Source organism: Opisthocomus hoazin, chromosome 5 (genome assembly GCF_030867145.1).
Source record: "Opisthocomus hoazin isolate bOpiHoa1 chromosome 5, bOpiHoa1.hap1, whole genome shotgun sequence".
NCBI lineage: Eukaryota > Metazoa > Chordata > Aves > Opisthocomiformes > Opisthocomidae > Opisthocomus > Opisthocomus hoazin.
In genome coordinates this window covers 14,760,907-14,780,684 of record NC_134418.1, presented here as the reverse complement: position 1 = coordinate 14,780,684, position 19,778 = coordinate 14,760,907, and the positions used below count along the sequence as shown (strand labels likewise).

Sequence of the window (19,778 nt, the reverse complement as noted above, 5' to 3'; positions counted from 1 at the left end):
CCGGGGACGGGCAGCCGGCCTTCCCGGCCCGGGCCTGGCTCGGGGTGAGCGGCTGGAAGAGGCCGCGGCTGGTCTGTAAGCGGCGGCGGGCCCGGGAGGTGCCGCCGGCTCGGCCCTGCCCGCTGCGCGGGGCGGCCGGGGCCGGGGGAGCCCCGGAGCGGGCCGGTGTCCTCGGTGGCGGGGAGGGTGTGCCGGTCGGTGGTGGGCGGGCAGCCGCCTCATTCCTGGCACACCTGCGCTGGAAAGGCTGCTACTGTGTCGGCTTAAAAATGTACCGGAGCAGCCAGGCCGACCGCGGGGCGAGGCCGATTTAAGTGTTGGCGCGTTCCGAGTGTGGCCCTGCTGCCCTGCGGCTTTGGCACCGGTGAGGCGCTGGGTGCCTCTCAGCCCTCGCGTCTGGTGCGAGCCTGTGCGGCTCTTGCGGGGTAATGGAAGATGGACCTGGCTTGCAGAAGCTTGGTGAGATGATTGGAAGTAAACACCGATTCCCATCCTAAACCGTTAAGTGCAGTCTGATTTCCGAAGCATTTTACGAACTTTGTTCCAGAGTTTGTTTTACGAACAGCGCAAGCAGACTGCGTTAGTACTAACCCACGGCGATAACTTTGCACTGAGGGTACACACGTACATACCCGGGAAATAAAGGAGGCAGAACACAGCTGACAGTTTGCTTGATGCAAAACTAACAGGGGTTTCTAAAGCGGGTGATTTTGTTAGCAACACACCAGCCTCGCTCTTTCAAGGACTGTGGTGGATGGTTCGTCTCTCTCTGTTGCGCAGAGTGTTTGTTTGGACTGCAGAATTGCAGAGCTGACGCATACCCGCAGAACCGCTGCCGGGCAGATATATTGTCTGAGAATTGTTATTGAATTCTGCTGCTTTCTCCCACTGCATTTAGTCCCGAGTTGTGCTGGATTGACTGGATGTAGCAAGGCTTGGCACTGGCACAGCTGGGAGGTTCCAGACCTGTAGTGGGGGGTCTGGTTTGGCTTGGGTTTTAACCACACCTTTTTTCAGCTATAACAGCTCTGCTGCATGTGCCTGTCTGCTTGTGTTGATCGTCATTAAACATGACAGGAGAGAAAAATCATCTTGCTCCCAACTGCTTTGAAGTAGGAGGTTTGAAACTCTGTTTGAAGCCGTGCTCTAGCCTGGTAATGGAGGCGCTTCAAATGCTGGATCAATACATCCTGCGCGAGTGCAAGCCTCTCTGGTTCTATTGCTCGTTTTCCCTGCCTTAATAGGTGGTATCTTTATTGTACTGCTGCTACTAGCTCAAATATAGCCACGTACAGTTTTATCCTTTATGTCATTTGTGTCAATAGGGAATAGAAGCTGTTAGTTCTCTCTGGCCCAGGTTTTCAGATGCATTGAGGTGTTTAAATGCCATTAAAATCAATGCTGCTGCTGTAAAAGCAGTGGTGTTTGTTTCGAAAGAAGAATAAACTGCCTGCTGGCACGTACAGAGCACGTTGCAGGGTGGGCAGGTTATATCCTATGGGTCTGATTCCCCGAATCGAACAGGGCTACCTTAGCCTGTCCATGCCTGTTGGTTATCTGCACTGTCTGCCCCACCGATGCTGTGGAGCAAGCCTGTTGTGTGTATAGCAGGTGCTGAACTGCACGTATTACAGCCTTCTGTATCCAAAGTAAAAGCAGGGATTACTTTACCTCAGTATGCCACGTTCCTTCCCAAGCAGCTGTTATCCTTGTGGCGGGAGCAGGGCAAGTACCTGGAGTCCGAAGCAGCCATAGGCACCGCGATAGGCCACGGGCGTGTGTTGCTCAGCCGCAATTAGTCACTATTCTGTAGATCTCAGCCTGAATCTGTGGGACTTCGACGCATGCAGTTAAGTGCCTTGTTAGTTTGATGATCTGTGCATAGGATGCACTGGGATGGTTTTAAGAAACCTTTACCAAGGTAACTTCAGACTACGTAGTGTACTGTAATACATTTCTATCGATAATATTCTCCTGTTAGAGTTACAGCATTGCCTGGGGGCTCTTGTCGCCCTTTGGACTGGAGCTTGTCTTATTATGGTGTTCTGGTAGATTAGCTTGATGAAGTGTTGCACTAATTACAGTTAAACTTAGTTTGATTCAACTTCTTAATGCTCTAAAAGCATTGGTGGACAAGGGAAAACTAATGGATGTCATCTATCTGGATTTTTGTAAAGCCTTTGACACGGTCCCCCACAACATCCTTCTCTCTAAATTGGAGAACCATGGATTTGATGGGTGGACTGTCTGGTGGATAAGGAATTGGTTGGATGGTCGCAGCCAAAGGGTAGTGTTCAATGGCTCAATGTCCGGATGGAGACCAGTGACGAGTGGAGTCCCTCAGGGGTCCATACTGGGACCGGTGCTGTTCAATATATTTATCAATGACATGGACAGCGACATCGAGTGTACCCTCAGCAAATTTGCAGATGACACCAAGCTGAGTGGTACGGTTGAGACATCAGAAGGATGGGATGCCATCCAGAGGGACCTGGACAAGCTGGAGAGGTGGGCCTGTGTGAACCTCATGAGGTTCAACAAGGACAAGTGCAAGGTCCTCCACCTGGGTCGGGGTAATCCCCGATATCAATACAGGCTGGGGGATGAAAGGATCGAGAGCAGCCCTGCTGAGAGGGACTTGGGGGTACTGATAGACGAAAGGCTGGACATGAGTCGGCAATGTGCGCTGGCAGCCCAGAGGGCCAACCGTGTCCTGGGCTGCATCAAGAGAAGCGTGGCCAGCAGGTCGAGAGAGGTGATTCTGCCCCTCTACTCTGCTCTGGTGAGACCTCACCTGGAGTACTGCGTTCAGCTCTGGAGCCCTCAGCACAAGAAGGACATGGAACTGTTGGAGCGGGTCCAAAGGAGGGCTACAAAAATGATCCGAGGGCTGGAGCACCTCTCCTATGAGGACAGGCTGAGAGAGTTGGGCTTGTTCAGCCTGGAGAAGAGAAGGCTGCGGGGAGACCTGATTGCAGCCTTTCAGTACTTAAAGGGAGCCTATAGGAAAGATGGGGACAGTCTTTTTAGTAGAGACAGCAGTGACAGGACGAGGGGTAATGGTTTTAAACTAAAACAGGGTAGGTTTAGGCTGGATATAAGGAAGAACTTCTTTACAATGAGGGTGGTGAAACATGGAACGGGTTGCCCAGAGAGGTAGTGGAGGCCCCATCCCTAGAAACATTCAAGACCAGGTTGGACAGGGCTCTGAGCAACCTGGTCTAGTTAGTGGTGTCCCTTCTAGCTGCAGGGGGGTTGGACTAGATGACCTCTAGGGGTCCCTTCCAACCCAAAACTTTCTATGATTCTATGATTCTATGAAAAGGGGACCTCAGTAGCACTTCAGTTGCAAAAATAGCAAAGGACAAAAGCAAATGGAGAGGAAGGCCATGAGATTAGAAATGTTAACAGGAAGGAAATGAATCATGGAAAAATTCAAATACTTTTAAAATTATAATGATATATATAAATAAGTAATATAAATAATTTATATAATATATAATATAGGTACAAACATATAGAGATATATAGGAGTGAAAATGGATACTGGATGAATATGAACAGTCAGAAAAATAAGACAAGAAAAGCAAATTCTTGTTTTGGAGTGGCTACAGTGTGAGGTACAGTGGGGAATCCAATATACCTACTTCCACAAGTCCCAATGACTCAAATTTTGTGAATTTCTGGTTTGGGACAAATAAGTGATACGATTGCCGGGAGAGACTTGTAGCTGCTCTTTTGTCTTTAGTAGATTTTTAGGAGCCAGCATCTGCAGTTCACCGCATCTTGGAGCCTAATCTGAGAATATGATCTGTATTGCTGAGCATCTAATCAGACAAATAATAGAGACAAGTCATAAGGAGTGAAATGTATTCAAAGGCTGCGCAGTTCTTAATATTCTGAGAAAATGGTCTACTTTATATACCAAGTGGCCACAGAATTCAAGGAGAATCTTTCCATAAGACAGTTACGTGCATAGTGGCTGCAGCCATAACGTTAGACTACATCAAAATCAGTTACTGGAATGAAAACCTGAAAAATAATTTTAGAAGTAGTCAAGGTAGGGTGGCTGCCATCTTTTCCTCCACTAAAAAAACTCCTTGCAATGCTGTGCTTGGATGCATTGACCAACATTAGTATTATTTTTTGGTCTGTCTAGTGCACAGGGAAGCCCATGAGCAGCAGAAGGTTTTGTTGCCGCACGGTCTGTGTCTGTACCAGCGGCTCGGTGTGTTTGTTAGGGAAGTGAATGCCAATGGTAGGGGCTGCTTTTGGGGGAGGAAGATGGTGAACGTTTTCTGATGGCGCTTTATTCCTGACAGGAACTTTCCCACACATAAAACTTTAGGAAGTTTTTCTCGTAGCAGGGGAGCAAAAATGCTGGTGTTCTCTTAACTACAGGCAACTATAGACAATTTTAGTTAACTTGCATGAACTGAGAAGTTTGAACCAAGACTGAGAGCTCGACTCCCTGGTCTGTAGTAAGGCGTTTTGAGGGCTGATGGATTGGTTTGACACATTTACAGTCTTTTACGAATTTTCAGGTTAAAATTCTGCTTCTGGACTGACAAATACATAAAGTTCATTAGTTTGAAAAAATGCTTCCTGAATATGTACAATTCTCATTCATTTTCTGGTCATATTTTACCAAATTTACCATTTTCAGCTGGTACTGAAATTATTTTCAGGATGGCGACATGAGTGTAGCCAGGCTGTTGTCAAAGATGTGTCCAGTGAATCTGCGTGATCTCAGTGTTGTATTTTATCTGTTTTCCCTTGGAATTTCAGAAGGATGATTCACAGAGACTTATGGAAAGCTTCAACTCTGATGAAAAAGAGTGCACGCTCACAAGAAGTGAAGCAGAACCCTATACATCAAAAGAGGAAATGGTACTGGAGGTAAAGCTGAGCTCTTGTTGGTGAATGGCCATTTTGCTGGATGTGGCAATTAGCACGTTCAGGGCCTGGTCCAAACTGTCTTAATTTTATTGAGTTTGGAAATGAGCCCTTAAAAAGTGCTCAGAAAAAGCATAGGAAGGAGAGTGAGAGTTGATGGCTGCTTATGGATGCAACCATTTCAGGCACTCATTCCCCTTATGAATTCCATTTCTCCAGGGCACTCTTCTTGGGTATTTTAATCAAGAAGCGGAGTTCTCTTTGGACAGAGGCTTCTGTGGTTTTTGTCTCTACAGTGTCCTTAATTTCAAAAGGCTGATGGGAAACGTTAGCACTATTGTCATAAGAAAAAATTCTTAAGTATTGAAATCAGAGCTGATAGTTGATAGTGGATTCAAGAGAAGGAGATTTATTAGAAATTTTGACAATAATAAAGTTCCCTCATCAGGTCCAATCTGGAACAAATACTTTTTTTCTAGAGCCTCCTTAGAAGTTCCAGCTCTTAGTTGGACTGAGATCAGTGCAGGCAGAAAGAATAAATAAAGTAAAATGAGTGTGATTGTGTGAACAGCAGCATCTTCAGTGGCTTTCTCACATAGGAAGTTCTCCCATCAGGTACCAGCTGAACATACAGTGCAGAGATGAAATGACCACAAGTAGTGAAACACCAGTGTGGTGAGCTGGAATTCAAGGACAATAAAAGAAACAATTTGGAAAGAAAAGTAGGAGAAAGTATAAACTTAACCCACCCTCAATCAAAAATTCAAGTGACTTTTTTATTTTTTGTGATAATCTTAACTTGAGAACCAGTCCTACCATGTAGTTGCTAGATCTCTGCCTTTCACCCAAAGTGATTTGACTGCTCTTGGTGAAGCTGAAGGTTGTGGGTTAACCTGCAGATTTAAAAAAAAGTACAGTTCAGCTAATTTATTCAGTCTATTATGCATAAATTACGTATGTGCAGAAAGTGTCAGTTAAAGCCATCCAGTCTGGTGCTTGTAACGAGAATGGGTTTCAAGACGCAGAGAAGATAGACATAATTGGAAACATTTTACTATTTAAAACCTGACAGGTAATCAATCTCCATTTCAGTTTTGTGATCAGGAATGGTGACAAACAATGGTTGATCATTTTGTTTGAGTTGAAGTACAGCATAACAAGTAAGCATGAATTAATTTTTCTTTTGGAGTGTAAATCCGCCATGGTATAACTTCATCCGTATTACCAGTCCTGTGGAAATGGGATCATAGTCTTTTAAAGGTGGTCGTTCACAACTATATTCATTTCCCAAACACCTTAGCTCATTTATAACACTGTAAGAAACAACTTTGTTATTTGAAAGGACTTTATCCCATATATTTCTCCAACTACTGAGGTTACGTATTTTTTTTATATTCATTTGTTCCAATTACCAGAGGCTTTTGCTGTTACTAGCATCAAATTGACAGTTCATGAAGAAGCATAGATGGAAAATGCTTTTATTTAGGTTCGAGGGCTTCAGAAATACAGGCATATTCGTTCTGAGTCCTTCCACATTGCAGTAATACTGTAATTACAGTATTAATAACAACTGCGTATTACTCATGCCCACTGAGAAGCAGGATGTGTTAGTTCTAGCACACTGCAGTATGGCTCTATGGCTTTGGACAGGAGCTGCTCTGCCTCCAGCCATTGCAGAGTAGTGGCTCTGTCGGATTCTGAGTATGTACTACAGTGGTGGGATTGCTCAGTATGCGCAAGTGTTTTACGCGCTGACCCCACGCTTTTAACTTTATCAGTAAATCCAAAAATTACTTCTGGAAATAAGTGAAATGGAGATGAAAAGGTGCAATGATAAAAGAGTCTTAGAAATGACATAGTTTGCTCTTCTCCCATCTCTGTTTTTAGACTCTATTGGTGCTTTGATACTTCCTAGAAAAATCTATATAAGGAAAATTGTGCTTTGACAAATCAGATTCTTTCATTTCATATGACAAAACCAAAATGTTGCAATAGGAAATCTCCTAAAGCTTGGATTTAAACATTCTATCTGTTGCTTATAGCCAACCTTTTATTAATCCATACATAACCTCACAAAACAAAGCTGATTATCCCATTGTTCCAGTGCATAAATCAGTGCCTAGGAAGAGGAGGAGCAGAAAGTCAGATTACATGATATAGCAGATTCTATGAAAAGAATGCATTATCTATAAAGAGTTCTTTGGAAGAATGTTGGTATTTTCTCTAGATTATAGGTAAGGGTTATACTGTAGAAGTTCTTACTGGAAAAAACGATGACTAGTTTTGTTTAATCTATTGTTTCTTTATTTAAGTTGAAAGTCAGAGTTTATAGACAAGATGATATCTGTGGAGTTTATCCTTTAGTAGTTTCTATTATTAAGATAATTTCAGTCTGTCATGTGAAATCTTTAGCTGCTGCTGAAGTGGGGAAGCGGGGGGGGAAACCAAAATGAAAACAACGTGTGAATACAAGCTATTGCCCATTTTCCCGTGCAGAAGTAAAAACAGTTTGGATCAGTGGTAATGACAGAGTTCTCTTTTCTGGGTGCCATACTCTGAATGAGTCTTACGAGAAGACTTCTGCTATAGCAGAAATGGACAATAAACACTTAGTTATCAATAGGATTTCTAAGTTGTGTAACCAAAAGGGGCATGCTATGCTTACAGTGAACAACCATCAGGTGTACTGCTGTTCCCAAATGGTTTTCTGTTCTTTTCCATGCAGGAAAGTGAGTCTCCTCTGAACAGTAACGTCACAGCGTTTGCACTAAAGGCAAAAGTGATCTATCCCATCAATCAGAAATTTAGGGTAAGGTTTTAGATTCTACTTGTAAAAATTGACAGTCATGCTGTGTCAGAGTAAATTGCAGAGTCAAATAGTGGGAGAAAACTTACTGCCAATCTGCTTAACAGGGATCTTTCTTTGTTTATAGTCTGTTGACTCAGGGCTTATTCTGTAAGGCATCAGCCCCTTTCAGCTCCACCCGAAACCTGCAGTGCTTTACATGGTGTCCAGGCAATTTTCACTGTAGGCAAGAGACCTTTTCTTCCCGTTGCCATTAATGGAAGTTTGTTCTGTCCAAGAAGAGATAAGAAAAACCCCATAAGAGTCTGCCCTTCAGTACGAAAACAGGCATCAAGCAGATAACCCCAACAGAAGAATGCTTTTCTGGCCAATGCAGTAACCTGTCAGTATAATGAATCCTAATTCATGTGGAAACACTTTTGCTGTGTATATTGTTTGATTTTTTGCTTGAAAGCAAACACTGCAAATTGATGAGATATTTATTCCTTATTGTGTTGTATTAATTGAGCTTGTAAATTTTCTTTGACTGTAGCCTTTGGCAGATGGCTCATCCAATCCATCTTTGCATGAGAATCCAAAGCAGACGGTTCTGCCTAATCAGGTCATGGAGGCATCTACCTCAGGCAGCCTGGGATCCCTGAGCCAGGGAGACAAGGAGGACTGCAGTTCCTCCACGACAATACATTCCACAGCAAGCGATGACAGATATCAGGCTCAAGCCTTCCTCAAGGTGACCAGCTTCCCTGAAGTGCTAACATGTGAGAGGTGAGCAGTAAGCCTGGCCTCATGTTTGGGCATTGCCTAGCGTGCCCCACAGGACGATCACTAAAGCTCTGCTGTAAATCAGAGGCCGAGCTTGGACACGTACATTCACCACATAAATACAGGACTGTCTGCTTATAACCCTAGAAAATGGTTAGGGAGACTGAAGAAATGCATCGTGTTGTGTGTTGAAAGTCAGCTTGTTCTTTATGCAATTCTGGGAATCAGAACTTTGGCGAAGGCAGTCTTGTAAGAGGTATATCACCATTATGTTAAGGAGATTCCTTTGTTTTGGCTCGTATGCTGGGTTCACACATGTGGTGGTGTGCTTGGCTGGCGATGGAGTCCTCTGCAGAGTACAGCTCAAGTCACACAACAGGTGTCTTGAGAACAGCAAGTGGCAGTGGTCTGTTCTCTCCATTTTAAAGGGAACAACTCGTGTCATATTGTGGGAAAACTGTTCAGAGACTGCTCAGAAAACTCAGAGACTCCAGTGTTGAACAGGTGGAGCTAATCAAAGCAGATTATCAGCTCTGATTTTGTTTCAGCTGCAAAACAGCGAGATACCCCTAGGTGAATACATACGTGTCTATAGTCTCATTGGCAAGAATAAACAAAATCATATTTATGTCAGTATGGGGGCTGGGTAGGATACTAGCAGTGAAGAATATTTGCACAATGCCCACTCTTATTATAGCTGTTTTAATTTAAAGCTTTGTTTTCATTTTGTTAGCCACCCATGCGTATATTTACCTTGCCTTTTTCTAAAGGGAACTGCAACTCCAACTTTGCTAAAGCACTATTTTGTTTTGTTTACTTTTATGTAGAGATATTTTATCTGAAAGAGAAGGCAACATAGAAATGAAGTGACTTGACTGCTGTTGTAGGAGCAGTGCTTTTAGGAGATTTTAGTGGTTAAAGGAAACTATTATATGGTGTTACTCTTTTATGTGACTTTCATTTTGATTGATATTAACACTTTTTAAATCTTTGTTTTAGTTTTGATGTTAAGCTCTGCCTTTGCAGTCTTGTTTTAAAAGATCTCATGCTTCTTGATACTGAACTCAGAAAAGAAAAGCATGTGGTAGGTACTTGTGTCTCATTTACAGCTATTTGTTTTGAACATCTTAGTTGAATATCAGTTTAGGAAATAACATAAACTACTGACTAGCTGGGAAGTAGTGTAGCAGAGTTGCATCTCTACTATATTCTACGGTATTCTTTTTATTTTTTCTCTCTGTTCTGCATATATATGAGCTTCACAAAGGAATAAAATAGGATGAAACATATTGGGCTGTGAAGTACAGGAGGTCAGACTGGATAATATCAAAATTTGGGTTTAAACTTTACTCCAGAGAATAACAGCACTTGAGGGTCATAAAAATAATAATAAAAAATGTATATTTAATAGATGAGTTTATGTTTTAAGGACAATGCTTGCGCATTGCAACTCCAAGGACTCCAAGCCCTTTGAATAAAATCGAAAATTCAGTTCAACTGAATCAGTATCAGTACCATTGTCATATGTACAATAGTCTTGATTTTGTATGACAGAGGAATTAAGGTAGCTATTTAAACTATAGATAGCTAACTACATCAAGTCGCAGCATCCAAAGCTGACAGGGAGAAAAACAAAACAAAAATGGATATATGCAATTGTTTGTGGTGATTAGTTATGATCAAGTACAGAATCATTACCATTACGGAGTTTTGGCTCGATTAATATAAATCTGGACATAAAGCATATAGCTTTCTCTTCCTCTTCTTTCCTGACCTCTGTTCAAGCAAGATTGGTCATTTCTGATACAATGTATTAAATGCAGTGAGAATATTTCTGTTCTGGGATTTTGTGAGCAAATTTCTACACAATCCAGAAGAGGAAGCATGAAAGTAAACCTGGAAAGTATCTTCTCTTCTGATGGGATTTATTCCCATCTAAGTAGATGAGGAAGGGAATTTGAGATCAGATTCCAGAATCTGGAATCTTATCTCAAGTTGGGCAGGTTGGCTTGATCTGAAAATTAAGCATCCATTTGGAAACGAAGATAAACTGACAACATGGTGATGTAATCACAGAAACACTGAGAAAATGAGCATTTAGCACACTTTGTGGCCCACCAGAAATCATCACAAAAAGCAGATGACTTTTGGCCTTTAGCTGAAGCTTTGAATAACTGTATTTTCACTAGGAGGTGAAAAGGACAAAAAGAATTTCAGTTCAGAGAATACTTTCTTCCTTTTCCACTCTGCTTTCTCTGATTTCACAGTAAGTCTTTCTTAGCATCAAGTCTAGGAAAAGGAAACATGTCCTCTTCCTGCAGTGTTTTCCTTCCCCTCCCCTGTGCCCTCCCCCCCCCCCCACCCCTTTACCATGTCCGGTATCTTGGTGTAGTGTGTTCAAAACTTGCTAAACTCCTGTCCAAAACATTGGCAAGTGAGATCCAAAACGTGGCTGCTTTACCATTTTCTCTTCTGCTCAACTCTGCTGATAACATGCTTTCCAGATTTTGCTCAGCTGAAATGTTGGCTTCGATAACTGTTTATATATGTAAATATGGTTTTATTTGTGTTTTTACGTGTTTAAAGTGGGCAACTTCTGCATCATCTGTTTTCAATTACATGAGTACAGGTGGCTGTTAAATTTCACATATTTTTATCTTCATGGTGGAAAATGATGCAGCAGTTAGTAATGAAGTGAATTGTCTTTACACTGACACTCTCATCGAGGCAAGAGCAGAAGAGGTTAAGCAAAAATTATCCCAGTGTTCAAAAACATCTTTTTGAAGACACTAGTATTACAATCTTTTTTTTAAAAAAAACAAAACAAAACTGGAAAATAGCTGTATGTTTTGTAAGAGAAGGTAGTTAGAACTTGAGATGGTTACTTCTGTGTTGTATATAAAAATCTTGATATCTTTCAACTTAGGGCTTCATTAAACTTTAAAAAATAGCCTTTATATTTTTAACTGATCTGTATATTGTCCAGTAAAGGACAGTTTCAGATGTGTCAGTCTGGTTACAAGGCTGTATAAGATTATGTCCTTGTCCTTGTTAGAACATAACACGATCTTCATGAAGCCAAAGCTAAAGAATTTTTTATAATGGGAGTACTACAGAGTTATGATGATGGTTCTGTTATTTTTATTAAGCTGCACTATGGTCTGTCTGATTGTTTTATAACAATAAAAGTTATCACAAAGATGTCCTATGATGTTGAACAGGCACTTACCTCGGTTTTGTTTCCTTCCCTTTGAATAGATGTTTATTCAGGTTCTCAAAATATGCCTCAAAGACTTTTGTCATAAAAAGAAGATTAATGATGATTTGTTCAAGAAGATCCTTTTAATTCAGGAAAAGGTAAGTGGTTTTGTTGGTTAATATCTGAGACCACAGAAATTAAAGAGTTAATCCAGCTGGTTGGTGCAAGCTACCACAGCAGCCTATCTCACCTACTCTTCCTACAGCAATGTCATCTGTAATCTGTTTCAGAAGAAATGCAAAGAAATTCCCTTGTTAGTTGATGCTTTCCATTACCCTGTCCACATTTCCCCCTTGTTGTTGTATGAGGTGATCAGGACAGTTATGTGTCTAATCTGTTAAGAATAAAAGTATTCTGTTTGCTTGAATGGATTTAACTACAAAACAGTATGAACCTTATTCACTCTGATGTAAAAATTTCTAGTTATCGGGTGTTCATCTGTTTCCGTGTATCATTGCTGATAATAACAGGAAATAGAGTACCAGAAGGAAAGTCAAGGTGCTTTTTATGAAGGGAAAATGTACTTACTTTCCCCTTTATCCTTTATTCTTCCATATTCTTGTATCAAAATCCATTTTCCACTTCTGAACTAGATGACATACATTGACAGTCAGTATGCATTTCAGATGGAGTCACAATACTATTTTTAAGATTATTGAAAGGAAAAAAACCTTTGCAAAACTGAACAAAATAGGAGAGCTAGTGTTTGCACTTTCCATTTTCCAGATTAGAGTCATAGAAAAGTCTGGGTCGAGAGCCACGTCTGGAGATCGTCAGGTCCAACCTTCTGTAGGAAGCAGTGAACAGTAGAAGGATAGCCAGTGCCCTGCCAAGCCAAGTCTTGAGTATGAAGGAGACTCACCCATTTCTCTGGGCAGCGTAGTCCAGTATTTAATTCTTCTCACAGTAATGATTTTTTTTTTCCTACATACAGATGGAATTTCACATTTAGGCATTAAAGTCTTATCGGCTTGCCAGCTGTAGTTGTAGGGATTTATTTTGTTCTTGCAGTCTCATAATCTGTAAATGAATATCAGGAGTCTCTGTAGTTTAACCTAATAATTTATTTGAGAGTGGATTTTGCCTTAAAATACATGTTTAAGTGTCAATATGGGATTCCTGTGTCCTGTATTCTGGAGAGAAAGGTCTTGGAAACATGACAGGGTTAGGACTGGGATATCACGTAAGGGATGAGGCTGGTTGTGGATACCATGTAAAAGAAACACAGGTAATAAGAATAAATATTAGCACTGGAAACTATTGTATGTAGTACTGCATTGGCAAGACTCAGGATTGCATGATTTATCGCATTTTCCTGTTTTAATTGTGCATTGTAAGAAAAATTCACAGGGTTTTGATGAAATTGTGAAGCTTGTCAAAATCTGGTTACACTTCTTTAAGACATAGGGTATCAAGTTAATGCATTGACATTCAGAATTGCGTGGTATTGAAAGTAAATGCTTGTTACACAAGGCATGTTTCAACAACTGAAGCATCATTCATTTCAGTACCAAGCTACAAAATAAGGGCAGAAGACTAGTATTTGTCAGTGTCATTAGCTTTCATTCTGGTCTCAAAGGACTGAAAAACTTTAAAACCCCGTATAATCACGTAGCCTATAATTTGTCCCTTACGAGTATTACATGTGTGTTCATCCGTGTGTGCTAGCACTCTGCAGGAAACACTGCCTGGTTATTGTACCTGGATACTTCTCTGTGCTGTCAAACACAGCATATACCCTCATAGCTGCCATGTAAGATGGGGAACATGCATTAAAATAAATTTATTTGTGGGTAGATTCAAAGGATTATTAGTATGAAAGCTCATGGAGCAGCATTTACTAAAACTTGAATTCAGTGGAGGTGGACAACAGTCTTGACTGTACTCCCACACTAGTGGCAATGTATGTATTTATAGTGAGTGTAGTTCAGAGCTGCCGTATATATATACCTTCAGTTTTCTATGCTTGCTGTAGGAGGTGCATTACCCAGAGACAGAACTTTCTGAACACTTTTGTTCAGCTTCATTAGTCATGAGCCACAACTGAGATAGATATTCATGCCTGAATTTAGAATTTGTGTCTGTTTTTCTGTTTAACAAATCACTTGGTTTTTTTCCCCAGGATTTTGAAGAATTACAGAAACAACTTGACTCTAGACTCCAGAACATTGAGATGTCAGGAGCCCATAATTCAGAGTACCAGACTCTAGAAGACTTAGAAAGGAAAGAAAGGGAATATTCTGAGCACGTAATAGATAATGTAACTTTCTAATTTTTCTCTCCTAAAAGTTTATTTTACTGTTACTGTTTTGACGGAGAATGCTTTTTTATTTTTTTTTAACTGTCATGTTGACTAGTCCACAGTTAGCACTTTAGATGCGCATGAGTCTTGAAAACATTTTTACATTGCTACAACAAAGTATTTCCAGCTCCCTTTGGGAGCCGGTGTGGATTTTATACACACAGTGTTTTATCACACTGGGTTTAGAACTGAGAAATGTCTGTTGCTTGTCAGATGTTAAGATTTATTTCAAGCCTAGGTATAGTCTGACTTCTAGGAATGTTATCCTAGCACATTGTTTTCTTCAATCTTCCATAACTGAGTAAGAGAGTAATAAGAGACTATAAAACATTTTTAAGCTGCAATAGTTACTAAGAAAATAATAATTACCTTTTAGCATGCTTTGCACGTTTATTTTAGCAAAACATTTTGTCTTAGCAGCTCTGCACATTACAATACATTTACATGTTTTTATGCAAAAAATACAGTTTGATAGCAGACATTTGATTCTCAAAGTGAAGTTTGCTGGAGTGGATTCCTCTACAGTAGTGTCACTGTGTCCAAATAGCCTGCAGGCTAGAAAACTGAAGGTTAAGACTATTCTGCATATTATTTTCCAGTGAACTGAGTGATCTGGAAGATACTCTCCTTCCCAGCCCTGTTTTTGAGGTTTGAGCAAATTCAGTGCTGACGAAAATGAGAGACTGACTAGTCAAACTGATGGCTCTGTGAGCTGTCTGTGCTGATTGACTGTGGCACTTCAGCCCTGAACTAAACAACCCATCATCGCAGCCTTGGGCCTTTTTGATGTTAAAATTTTTTAATGTCTGATGGTTAAGTGCTTCACTAACAATTTTCTCAGCTTTCTTGGGATTCTCCTTGCCTTTCACTTTATAGTGGTAGTCCTGGTAGAGATGGTACGTCTGTGTCAGGTTTCTTTTACAGTTTACCTTTGCTCTGTGAAAAACTGCTTATTTAGAGTTCTTGAGAGTTAGTCACGTAAAAACTCCCTGGCAGCCTCACTGAGCAACATGAGGCAGTTACTCACCAGCAGCAGTCATCCTTCAGTGTGTCTGTCACTCTTACGCCATCTGTATTGAAAATTATTTCCCTGTACACACGTTCATATAGATCAGGACCTTGAACTAATTCACTCTTCCCTCAGTAATACAAAGGGGTTTTTTGCCGTACTCACCAATACCATAGTCATTTTTTTGCGAAACGCACAGATAGTTAATACAAATCTTGGCAGTGCATGCATTGTCTGTTCTTTATGTGTACTACTAATCCTATTGCAGACCGCAGAATATTCACGGTTGTGCACAGTCATAAGTGTGTGTGGGACTGGACCCTAAAACTAGAGATTACGCAAACAATAATATATCAGAATGGGCACATACACTGTGCTGATACTGCATAAAGTACTGAATCCAGTGCAGTTAGTAAAGTGCTTATGTAGCATGTTGCTATGAAAGGCTTTGATGGTGAAAAACAGTGACAATTTTCAGTTTTCGTTTTTTAGTAAAAATCTTGTTTGACTGGAATACCTGCTTCTACAGCAAAATAAACTTCCCAGAAAAAAGGGCTGCAGTTTGTCATCTTTTCCAGTTCTCACATTAATACTAACAATTTAGTATGCTTTTATAGATGCAATATGTGTATTACTAACAACAAATTATTAGGGAGTTATACAGAATGACCATACTTAAAAAGGTCAGGAATTACCTACTGGTTATATGCCACCAACACGTGTATCGTCTTGTAGTAAATAGGCTCTTTAGCTTTGCAAAGTGGTCACTATAGCTAATACTGGAAGCTGTAGTCTGTAGTCTCAGTGACTTGTATCCGAGTAGACTCATATGCCTCTCACTGTAATGAAATACCGAATGATTAATGAGGGAACATGGATTGGTTTTTGATTCATATTCCACAGATGGAAGCTTCCTGGAAGCAGACTGACAAAGCCCAGCAGGCTTTTTTGGACCAATCAAAATGCTCAAGTGCCAAAGCAACGAAGATAACGATGGATCTGACGGAGAAGATGATTGCAGTAGAAAGCTTATTAAGTGAATCTCAAGATTTGCAGGCAATGGTAAAGTACAAAAGGAAATAAAACTTGAGAGAGGTTTAGTCAATCTGAACACAAAGAATTCTGCAAGTGAACAGAGTCTGTCAGTCCTGCCTTAGGAGTGATGTAAACTGCTTACTCCAGTTGTCTTTCGGCTTCATTGCAAAGAGCTCAGCTTCCATTGCAGTTTATGAAGACTCACAGGAGGGTGTGCTCTCTGCACTTGAGTTATAATTCTCAAAATATCGTTTACGCAGTCATGTCAGGAAGAAGTGATATTAATGCAGCCAGTAAGCCAAGAGCAAGAGCACTAGATCTAATGGTGAAGGAGAATCATTACTCTGGGCATTAGGACGTTTCTTTTTTCTTTCAAAGTATTTATTCCACTTTGAGAAATCCTGATTTAAGTTTGAGGGTGATCCTGTGTGTCCAGTGGCTTTAACTGGAACTGAAAACCCTTAACATCTCTTAGTGACATGGTCTTAAGAGGGAAAAATGTGTGTATAAATGTGTCAGCACTGTGCTTTATGTTGTGTTAAATCTAACAGATCCTTTATTTGCTTTCCAGAGGACATACTGAAAGAATTACTTGGAATTTATGGATTAACAGTACAATCAGAATCTGGCCCACTGCATTTATTAGTAATTTGGAGAGTAAATAGATAGCTAGCCATATTTGGCTTACTAATAAACAGATAGAGTAATTATTAGCTTGTTAGTTTTGCATTGGAGCCGCTAAGTAAACTGAGCTGTCTAGGTATGAAAACAGTCTTTGCAGCTGATCACACTTAATCCATACCGGACTACTGTACAGCAAGTTGCTTCACATGAGCAGGCTTCAGATAAGGTGTTTAGATACAGATACAGGGAATATTTCTACCTGGAGACACTATTGTGATGCTTGCATCTCATTGCAAAAGTCATTATCTGTGTGTGTCTGTTGACTGCAGTAGTTCTCACACTCTTTCCAACCTTGCAGCATTGTCGAAAGCAGTTGCAGTTTCACCTAGGAAATCTTGCTCCCTACTCTAATCCTGGCTTTTTTTCTTTCATAGTGCAGTGAAAGCTGCTAGGCCATAGCCAGTTATATTATTTTTTAGTATATTTACTGAATTCCAGCTGACCACATACTTGAAGGAATCTGAGCAGTATCATATCTTTCCCCTTTGAGTATTTAAGTTTGTTCTGCAAGTTTGTTGTTGTCTTTTCCTCCCTTAATGTCTTCTTGACACCTACAAATAATGAAAAACACCAATAGTTTTAGATTGGCTCTTGCAACTGAACATCCGATAAACCCACTGCTATCCTACACTGGTCAAGATTTTCAGAAGTATTTAAGTACGTGAAGTCTGTTCTTCACATGGTGTTGAGAAACCTCCTCGGTTTTCCATGTATGTGGGCAATGAATAATTCAATGAAAGGACAAGCACAACCAAAGACCTGGGGAGGAACAACCCCATGCATCAGTACAGGCTTGGGGTGGACCTGCTGGAGAGCAGCTCTGCGGAGAGGGACCTGGGTGTCCTGGTGGACGACAGGTTAACCATGAGCCAGCAGTGTGCCCTGGCTGCCAAGAAGGCCAATGGCATCCTGGGGTGCATTAGGAGGAGTGTGGCCAGTAGGTCAAGGGAGGTTCTCCTTCCCCTCTACACTGCCCTAGTGAGGCCCCATCTGGAGTACTCTGTCCAGTTCTGGGCTCCCCAGTTCAAGAAAGATGAGGAGCTACTGGAGAGAGTCCAGCAGAGGGCTACAAGGATGATGAGTGAACTGGAGCATCTCTCCTATGAGGAGAGGCTAAGGGAGCTGGGCTTGTTCAGCCTCGAGAAGGCTGCGAGGGGACCTTATAAATGCTTACAAATATCTGAAGGGTGGGTGTCAGGAGGATGGAGCCAAGCTCTTTTTCAGTAGTGCCCAGCGACAGGACAAGGGGCAATGGGCACAAACTGAAGCCCAGGAAGTTCCGTCTGAACGTGAGGAAGAACTTCTTCCCTCTGAGGGTGACGGAGCCCTGGAACAGGCTGCCCAGGGAGGTTGTGGAGTCTCCTTCTCTGGAGATATTCAAGACCTGCCTGGACAAGGTCCTGTGCAGCCTCCTGTAGGTGACCCTGCTTCAGCAGGATGGTTGGACTAGATGACCCACAGAGGTCCCTTCCAACCCCTAACATTCTGTGATTCTGTGTTTGGTTTCTAAGTAGGACTTTTTAATGTTTGTTTCAGGACATTCAGGAAAGGTTATTCAACTGGGAGGTTATGGTGAAAATGATCGATTCACTGAAGTCCTATATACCAGATGAGTGCAAGTGTAAATTAAATGTTGTATCAAATATTCTGGACCATTTAACTGTGAAGAATAATCTCTCAGTCCGACAAAAGGAAGAACTTTTAACAGATCTGCACAAGGCCTTCTGGGAACAGCTCGCACATTTCAGCAATAGTGAGTACCTAGACTGGAGCTCATGTCTTAGCAAATACAGGTTGGAGTTCTCATTATTGCATTAAATAGTAAAAAAATTATGGCTTCAGCCCTGTACCCCTCTGTTTTAGAAAGGTATTGATGAACTGGCCAAAGACACGATTGTAGCGAAGGGTGGATGGTTGGAATAGGAACTTCGGCTTTAAGCCCTTTAGGTCTTGTTCCAGACATTACTATGAACTTACTCTACACTTCATATAGTCTACGCCTTATTTCATTAATTTGGAGATTAAAGAAGAGTCACATGTGTTGCAAGTATTTATGAGATTTCTCCATTTACTGTTCACGTGCTTGACATTGTCGGTGATACTGGCTAGTGTTAGGGATGGTAATAGCTGTATACGTGCAGAATACTGTCTTATGATCTCCTGCTAGCATGTGGAGCCAGAAGATACACAAAACATAGTTGTGCTATTATGCTTGTGAAGAAATAATTTTAAGGCTTATGATTTTCAGATAAACCTCTCTTTTTTATGTCAGACTAAAATAGTTTAAAAAAATTATTTTCCTCTTGCTCTTACAGCCCTTCACATTGCCTATCTGTAAAGTACACAATTATAACAAAGTGTAAGTTGACTGACCCACTGATTTAAGGTTCTCTCTGTGTCACTTTGCATGTTACCTAATGCCCAACATGTTGAGAAACATACTCCAGACTTCTCTAGTAGGTGCTATATCAAGGGCTCAGTGCTTCCCATCAGTACTCATAGAAAATTATAGTACATGTTCAGCCAAAAGGAAAACAGTGAGAACTATTTTACTCTCACACTTTTTCCAGAACTATTTCTGCTACTTGTGGGTGTATTTAAAGAAAATTGTCCTAGCTAAACAGCATTAGGGTTAGAGTTCAGTGAACTGAATAGTAAGAATGAATGTAGTCTTGTTGCAGTATATTCTTGCTGCAGTGATGCTCATCCACATTCAGGCTTTGTGTCGGCAAGTTGTGCCATATCTGACGGTCAGCAATTCACAGAATTGCAAAATGGTTGAGGTTGGAAAGAGCCTCTGGAGATCATCTGGTCCACACCCTGTGCCCCTCCCTCAAGCAGGATCAGCTACAGCGGGTTGCCCAGGACCATGTCCAGATGGTTTCTGGGTATCTCCAAGGATGGAGACTCCACAACCTCCCTGGGCAACCTGTGCCAGTGCTCGGTCACCCTCACAGTAAAAAAGTTTCTCATATTCCAAAGCAAAAATACCTCTGTCAAGGCCTTGATTTTGTGCAAAGTGGGT

The 19,778-nt window shown here is 41.2% G+C and overlaps 1 protein-coding gene across 5 annotated transcripts in view; it reads left to right on the top strand.

Annotated features, from left to right (window-relative positions):
- The window catches only part of EVC (EvC ciliary complex subunit 1), a 58,126-nt gene that overhangs the window by 405 nt on the left and 37,943 nt on the right, over window positions 1-19,778 (top strand). For 4 of the 5 annotated variants that reach the window (XM_075420518.1, XM_075420519.1, XM_075420517.1 and 1 more), the window contains exons 2-9: window positions 4,789-4,899; window positions 7,622-7,705; window positions 8,235-8,467; window positions 9,464-9,548; window positions 11,723-11,821; window positions 13,846-13,983; window positions 15,938-16,096; window positions 18,290-18,506. In XM_075420518.1, the coding sequence (XP_075276633.1) occupies window positions 4,789-4,899; window positions 7,622-7,705; window positions 8,235-8,467; window positions 9,464-9,548; window positions 11,723-11,821; window positions 13,846-13,983; window positions 15,938-16,096; window positions 18,290-18,506 (1,126 nt within the window). The remainder of the gene's footprint in view (window positions 1-4,788; window positions 4,900-7,621; window positions 7,706-8,234; window positions 8,468-9,463; window positions 9,549-11,722; window positions 11,822-13,845; window positions 13,984-15,937; window positions 16,097-18,289; window positions 18,507-19,778) is intronic. The other variant, XM_075420520.1, reaches the window with a different exon arrangement.